Source organism: Xiphophorus hellerii, chromosome 22 (assembly GCF_003331165.1).
Source record: "Xiphophorus hellerii strain 12219 chromosome 22, Xiphophorus_hellerii-4.1, whole genome shotgun sequence".
Classification (NCBI taxonomy): domain Eukaryota; kingdom Metazoa; phylum Chordata; class Actinopteri; order Cyprinodontiformes; family Poeciliidae; genus Xiphophorus; species Xiphophorus hellerii.
The window spans coordinates 26,992,656-27,000,809 of record NC_045693.1 but is presented as its reverse complement, the minus strand read 5'-3'; the positions used below and the strand labels follow the sequence as shown (position 1 = coordinate 27,000,809).

At 42.6% G+C, this 8,154-nt stretch overlaps 1 protein-coding gene across 1 annotated transcript; it reads left to right on the top strand.

The window, feature by feature from the left end:
* The first annotated feature begins 282 nt into the window (after positions 1–282).
* LOC116713344 (zinc finger protein ZIC 4-like) lies at positions 283–8,034 on the top strand. Its single transcript, XM_032553488.1, has 2 exons — positions 283–1,325; positions 3,407–8,034. The coding sequence occupies exons 1-2, from the start codon at positions 803–805 to the stop codon at positions 4,027–4,029; spliced, it is 1,146 nt and encodes a 381-aa protein (XP_032409379.1). The 5' UTR covers positions 283–802; the 3' UTR covers positions 4,030–8,034.
* Positions 8,035–8,154: the final 120 nt, after the last annotated feature.

The window sequence follows — 8,154 nt, the reverse complement described above, 5'->3', positions numbered from 1 at the left end:
ACAGACACATTCAATAAATCAGAATATTGTTGAAAAGTCCATTCATTTCAGGACGTATCACTAAGTTAAACATAAAATACATTAATTACACCAAGAGGGTTGTTTGAAAGCCTTTGTTTTTGATAATTATGATCATTTAAGTTTAGAATATTCTAACAGACCAATAAAAACTCCTTTTAAAAACAGAACTGTGGGTTTTGTAAAAAATAAAATAAAATAAATAATACAAATTTTTTAAAAAGGGGGGGTGGGGGGGGTAATATTAAGGTTATTAATTAAGGTTATTTTCAAAAGGTCTTTTTAATCTGGAGAACGAGAGTCATCGGGACTTCCAATTTATTGAATACTAGTGTAGACTTATTCCATAAGTCTACAGTCATATAAAGAGTTGGATTTCTGCAATATAACATATTAATGTGTAGTTCTTGTGCATCTGTATCTACGTTCAAGCAACTAGTTATTAAAAACTAAGGTTGAATTTTAACTCTCTGGGAATGTTAGGAAGAAAGAAAAGTGGGACCGGAGGGGGCGAGGAAAGGAGACAAGGACGCCCCTCCGCTGGTTTGGACTGCAGCCTGCTCCATTCCTTCCAATCCGTTCACCTCCATTCACAGTAAATAGAAGCATGGAGGCTTGACTCTCGGGATCTAACGTCGAACAGCGGGGGGTAAAGACGCTGCCGCATGCGCTGTGGGTGAAACTACACCGCCGGGAGAAAACAGGAGCGCAATAAGCGCATTGTCATTTATAATTTAGTCATTTTAGGAAAAAGGAGGAGTGTATTTGGGGAGCGGAGCGGAGCATGAAGCGGATGGCCGTAGTGGCCAGGCACAATGGCCTCGTCTCTCCTTTGGGGAACAACAACTCCGGGGCTTCGAGCATCGTCTCCCCACCCCAAGCGAAAGCCACGAATGTCTCCGCCTGTGCTGACACTCCAGCCGGGGGTGGGATGGACGGCCTGCTGGATTTCTCCAAAGGCCCCACCGTGAAAACCGAGCTGGTGTGCAAATGGACTGAGCGAACTTCTTCGAAGCCGAGGCTCGGGCGGACGGCGACGTCCGTCTGCGAGCAAACTTTCAGCTCCATGCCCGAGCTCGTGGACCACGTCACCAGCGAGCACGTCGCGGCGGGGCTCGAGAGCCTCAGTCACGTCTGCATGTGGGACGAGTGTCTGCGCGGCGGGAAGGCGTTCAAAGCCAAATACAAACTCATCAACCACATCCGCGTGCACACCGGGGAGAAGCCCTTCTCGTGCGCGTTTCCCAACTGCGGCAAGATGTTCGCACGCTCCGAGAACCTCAAGATCCACACGCGCACGCACACGGGTAAGCTCTGCTGCTTCTGGGTCTGTTCACGGGGTGATACCGCTGGCTGGCCGGCCGGCCGGCCGGCGGCGGGGCGACGGGGCGGGGGGAGTTAAATCCGTGTCATCCGTACAGACAGCGGCTTCCTGACACACACAGACACAATGTGAGGTTAATAAAGATAGCTCTCAGTCTGCAGGGATCCCCCCACCCTCCATGTCTCTACAGGCTGAGTCCCTTTTGTGGACACCCTTCCTTCCGCCGCCTCCTCGGTTCCTGCTGGAGCCCCGGGTTTGAGGAGTCATGCAGGGTGAGGGATTAACACCCAGCAGGCTGCTGAGGAGGAGGTCAGCTGGGGTTAAAGTGAAATCTGACTTTTAGTCTAGATGGATTTTTACTCTAATTTTGCCTCTTTGAATTATCTGCAGTAGCTGTGTGTGCGTGGTGAACAGTCAGCCAGTGAAACACACTGATTTAGTTGGACCATCAAGCCTAGAAACTGTCCTCTGAACAGACTTCTCTTTGTGAACCAGTGTGTTTATTACTGAGCCAATACTGTTTTTAAGAGGGAACATTATTATGACACAGAGGTGACATCATTATAATACAGCTGCATGAGCAGAGTTGTGTTTTCCTGCCCGGTGTGTGTGTGCGTGTGACCCAAAACACTATTTTAGGTTTGAAATTATTAACATAAAAATATCTAACAATTATTAATATTATTTTCAATAATAAGCATTAAAATAATATGTGACCAGGATATTTAAAATCCCAGTGTTCAGCCAGGGAGCAGAACCAGGTGATGAATGGAGTCTGGCTGTTTAGCCTGAAGCTGTTCCACCAGGTTATTTTTGTTAAATTCATCGTTAAAGCAGATAAACTGAGACGGAACTTCCTGCAGACAGAGAGACTTTTTGAACGTAAATACTCTTTGTCATCATCAAAACTGCAGTATGTAAACTTATATTTAACAAATATATATATATATGTGTGTGTGTGTTTTCATGTTTCTTAAAACTGTCACAGTGGATCATTTGGTAATGTTGCTTTGCGTCATGATGGTTCTGGGTTCAAAACCCAGCCTTGGGTTTTTCTGCATGGAGTCGGCTTGTGGGAGGTGGCAATGTTTTTTCATGAGGTCATAGAACCCAAGTAATAACAGGTCAATATTTCATGTTTAGTATGAAATATTAAATAGCTCAACGGTCCAGAGCTGCAGGTTTTAGAGTCGTGATCTAGCGGATCCACTGGGATACTGTCTCAGTATGACTGAAGCTAAAAGAGCAACACCTTCACTTTGATTCATTGTTGCTGTGTTTCCTTCACAAATGTTTCGCAAATGTTTGTCTAAATTCCGCTAAGGTAAAAGCAGAAAAAAGAAAAAAAACAAAACTATTTTTCAATTCCAGCAAACAAATTCCAGAAATTAAATTAAAATCACTCGTGAATAAGCTTGTTCACGTGACAAGTCATTAAAAGGCATGTCGCACTATCATCCTCAAACTACTTCCTGTCATCCGTTTCTTCGTGGTTTGCGCCAGTGGCAACATCCGGTTGTTGATCATGTGACTTGTGTGATGTGAAAAAAGTTTTGCATAATAAACCAATTTCACTATGGCCAAAAAACCCTCCCTATTTTAGAGCCAATGCTTTTTATCGAAACACAAGAGTTTTTTTTTGTTTTTCAAAATTTTGAGTAAATGAATTTATTTTGGAAATCACTAATTGTGCAATCATATAAACATTTAAAAAACACAGCTAGTGGCCATATATTTGTGCAATTTGACATAACATGTGAACAAGCTTATTAACTTATGAACAAGCTTAATTTTTAATTGTGTCCCTTCTTTAATGGAAACACCGCAATTGCGAAATTATGTTTTTTCATCATTAACGGAATTTCGACAAAGTTTTGCGCCCATTTCTAAGGGAAACGCAGCTACTGCTGGTCAATGCTACACTGTACAGCCCTTTCAGTTTCTTGTTTTCCAAAAATGATCTCCAGATGTTTATTGTGTCCCAGTCATATCATGAGCAAGAAATATAAATCCAAATACATACTTGCATCTGAGATCTCAGTGAGTGTAATGTTTGTTTTGCAGGTGAGAAGCCATTCCAGTGTGAGTTTTGTGAGAGGCGCTTCGCTAACAGCAGCGACAGGAAGAAGCACTCGCAGGTCCACACCGCTTCAAAGCCCTACGACTGCAAGGCCCTGGGCTGCACCAAGTCTTACACCCACCCCAGCTCACTGCGCAAGCACATGAAGATCCACGTCAAGTCGTCGCCTACCTCTGACCACCAGGACTTGTACAGCTTTGGCCATCACCACCTCCAGCAACCTGTCCTCGAACCCCTCGACCTGAAAATGACCCACTTCACTTCGTCGCTTGCCAACAGGAGTTCTCATTTCCCACTGTTGACCACTCACCAGTTAGATCTCAGCCCTAGCAACGACGTAAGCGGTAAGGTGTTGCTGCGGAGTTCATCTCCAGTGGCCATGCCTCTGGATCTCTCTCTGTCGGGCCTCAAGAGCCAGCTGAGCCAGAAGCAGCAGAGCTCCAGGACCCCCCGGCGGAGCCAGCGCTCGGTGAACCCGGCCTTAACTCAGCTGTCAAACATTAAGGAGTGGTACGTTTGCACGAGGACTACAGCGCCACACTTTCCACTGCTTCACCCAGACCACATCAAGACAGAACGCAGCGACGAGGACGACTACGTCACGTAGGGCGCGAGCGATGGTTGCTTCAGACAGAACAAGCAGCTATTTGCTCCTTCATCAGTGGCTCCTGGCCAAGACTTTCATCAAACATCAAGACAGTTATTGTTTCACCAAACAACCCATCTCTGAGATATGTGGACGAATGCGGCGTCCAAAACAACGGCAGAAAGGTCACCATGAGATTCTGAAACGAAGTTTTACAGCTAATACGGTGGTTTTGTTAAGTCAAGAGTACCCAAGGATGTTGCTTCCTAGAACTATTTGAACAGGGTGTCTGAACTTCAGAACCAGTCTAAGGGCTGTGATGTGTGAAGCAGTTTCAAGGGCTAAAGCGACAGCGATGAAACAAGCCAACAGGCGGCCCGGCGTGTTCAAACAGCCAGCTTACGAAGTGCAGGGCTGTCAGATCTGTCGAGGGTTTAGTATTCTTCAAACAAACTGGTAGAGGTTTGGTTTGTTTGCTAAAAGAGTTGGAACCAGCTGGTCCTGCTGCCAGCTGGGATTTCTTCGACATGTTGTTAGAAGAGTCGACGAGCACTTTGTTTGAAGCAAACTGAGGCCTTTAGTAACAAAGAATGAGTGGAAACCTGGTCAAAGTGTTACTGTTGTCACTACAACACGGTGGCAAGTGGTTTGGCTGCAGTTTGCCTAAGAATTCAATGCATTCGGTACAAGTTCCCTTTCCTGTAGTAGAAAAATTCAACATTGCCATGAGCTTGTCAGAAAAGGACATCAGCACATCATCTTTTAACAGAATTAAAAACTTTCTTTAGGTCTTGACTTGAACAACTGGATAAGTTACAGCAAATCAGGCAGATTGGTGGAGTCAACATCCAAGGTAATGCTGCATAAGAACACGGATGTTGTTCTGCGCTCAATGTATTGTCTGTTAAAGCTGCAGTATGTAACTTTTGTTGAAACTTTCACTGTGACATGACAGTATGTTATGAGACACAAAACTTGAGCTCTTCTGCCCTCTCTCAGTGCTAGCTAGATACAACCACTCAGCCAGGAAGCGGGTCTTAGTGCTGTCAATCATCCTCCTTGTGTCGCTACTTAACCCTGCCCCTCACTCCCTCTTTGCTCTTTGCAAGGCTGTAGCTTCTTTCTGATAGCAGATCCTGCTGTGAATGCCCTGGCTAGTTAGCATGGCCACAGATGACTGCAGATAAACGTTTTTTCTGTAACAGTAAGTTGTTTCTCTGCTAATAGCACATTGAGCAGCGAGTACATGAGGTTGATTGACAGCAGGTAGACCCTCCTCCTGGCTCTGATTGGTTGTTTTTGGTCAGAGAGATGCATTTCTTTAGACAACATTAATAGCTCAGGGAGGAGGTGTAGGATATTGACCTTTTTGCAGATTATCTGTCTCATATTATGCTGTAATGACACAGTGACAGTTTTAACAAATACGTAAACAAACATTTTTTTTCCTTAAAGGTGCAAACTGTTAGTGAACAACACCAAGTTGTTCACTAACAGGGTGTTACATCCCCCTGATTCTCCCACATGATCAGTTTGAGTTGTTTTAAATGGCTAACTTAAGCTAACCAGCTGTTAGCCTTTCATCACTCGCAAGATGTATTTCCAACAAGCTCATGGTCAAATGATATCTTTGTAAAAAATAAAAACAAATATTTTTGACAGTACCTCCACAAAACTTCACTTAAAAAAAAAAAATCCAATCTTCAGGTCCTACCAGTGGCTCAGCGACCTGTGTCTGGTCACATTCCAGTTTACAGCTCAGGATTTCCAAAATGGCCACCAATCTAACACACAGGTGACTGCATTAGATAAAGTAGAATGGATAATGAACTGGTGGAGAGATATTAATTTTCTATATGTGGAAGTGTGATCATTCTTAATTGTGAGTGGCCAGGGGTCTATTTACGTTCTGTTGCTCCAACTTAACTTCTAGCAAATTGAGTGCACTTACTTCTCCTGGAGGACGTTCAGTAGCAAAACGAAAGGAAAAAAAAAAAAAAATCAGATTATGAAATAAAATCAAGGAATCCCTCAATGTTGTAGAAAACATGTGGAATCATCCTTTTATTTCCTGTTCTACAAAAATACCAGTGCAGACCTAACTCTGAAAATGAGTCTGCATATCAACCTGATGTGCCATCATGTTCCTGGTTGATTCACAAAAAAAACATGTTCGCAAAAAATCAAAGCTGACATAGCTAAATATAGCAGCTGGAATTATTAATAATAATAGCTGAAATAATTCCTAATACGCTCAGTCTAACATTTGGACTCAGAACAAACCAGATATGAAGGTTATAAAGGTTGAAAATTAAAGCGTCTGGAAGGAAAACTCAAAGTAATATGCCTTGGAAATAAAACCAGGTACAACAGCAGAAATAAAAGGACAAGTGATGAGAAACAAAAGTTGGTGTTGGGGGAGTAAACAGTGGTAAATTAACAGAAATAATTGGGATTCATATATAAAAACAGTCTAATTTTGGATCTCACCTTGAAACTGTGATCTATACCCACGTGTCTTCTACATCTCACCATCATCTGATGATGTTGATGATGCAGAGTTGAGGGGGTCAAAGTTGATCCATTACTGATCAATCTTGGGAAGCAGTCAGAGCTATAATGACCTTTGGTTAAAAGCATAACTTTAACAAATTGTTTCCTCACAACCCTTCTCTGTCATATATCGCCAATCAAGCGACAGTGTTTAAGCAACAGTATTGCAGTGAAATATTTTTAATATGCGGCAGTTGAAGATGAAAGGAATTGATTGTTGAGTCCTGAATCTGCACTGAACAAAAACAAAAAAATCTAGAACATTTGTTTGGTATCTTGTCCTAATGAAACAATAACTGCCTTAAGAAAAGAAGGATCTTTCCAGTTACCTAAAGGAACAGGAGAGATTCCAGTAAATGTACTAACCAACGCAATAAATGCGCAAGAGGATCTCAGCGTTTTGGACCCTTTGTTCATTCTACCAAATGTAGAGGAGGTCTGGAAAGGATGAAGTCACTTTTCAGAGGATGATAATCCATCTGCCCAGGAAGGCAGATCAACTCAATGCTCTTAATCCAATTTTATCCGTTCAGTGGATTCAATTCCTCCTAAAAGTCAAACTGTTAGAGGTGGGACAATGTTCTCAATATTGAGGGATTCCATCATTTCTGTAGAAAAATATGTGCCATTAATAATAGTATCATTTCATGTTCTGAGTTCTGTTTCACGAAGCCAAGCTTTGAGATGTCCAACCTCTGGCTTTGGGTCATGTCGGAAGTTTTGGATCAAGCATCCTCCAGGAATTGTAACTCCAAAGAATAAAATGTTTCAAACCGTCAGCTTGGCGTCCAGAACTGACTGGATGTGTTGATGTGACAGACTAGCACTTCCATGTGTTTCCCAGCCTGAACTGGGATCATGGCTCGGACCTACCAGTTTCATTCTCAGTTTTCAGACACTTTCTTGTTTTATCTGAGATGTTCTGGCTCAGGCGGTCAGATGTTCATGGGACTGGCTGTTCTGTCCCCAGTAAATGTGTTGCTAAAGTTAAGGAAGTGGCTGAAATGAATGATGGGTAAACTCCAGCGAAGTGAACCTGCCGTATAGAACAACCCTTCCGATCATTAGACCACTCTCTACTCCAGTTATTGTGCGACAAAAATGGGAGAAATAGAATAAAGACAAACAATTGGACTTTAAAAAGTTGAATCCTGTTGCTGACGAATGTTTTTTTTTATAAACATTTATTGTCTTTTTTTATGTTAATGTCTTCTGTTTTCTTAAATGGCTCCTGGATTCAGCCTTTGTATGCATTTTTTTTATGGTAGACTGGAGAGGTTTGTTCTGTATTTAGATGGATAACATCCAGAGTGACCTGGTCAGCCCTGGGCCTGGCGACGTTGCAGATGTTCTGCAGCTCTTCTTGAAAGTGGACAAAGGTAACAAAGACAGTCTCTGGTGACATTTTTCTTTGTCCTTTATTATCATTCTCAGCACATTCACTTTGAAATAAATTCAAGCTGAAAAAACGCTCAAGTTCCGAGTTTAATTCAAGAGAATATCACTGTTAACATCTTGATATATTGAAAGGTCTGTCTGGGTTTCTGAAGCGAGGTTCCGTGTAGACATTATGAGCAGTCAGTATCTTCCCTA

Coding starts and splice junctions, on each gene's coding strand:
- LOC116713344 (XM_032553488.1), top strand. CDS start 803: ATGAAGCGGATGGCCGTAGTGGCCAGGCACAATGGCCTCGTCTCTCCT. Junction 1,326..3,406: donor CCACACGCGCACGCACACGG/GTAAGCTCTGCT, acceptor TTTGTTTTGCAG/GTGAGAAGCCATTCCAGTGT.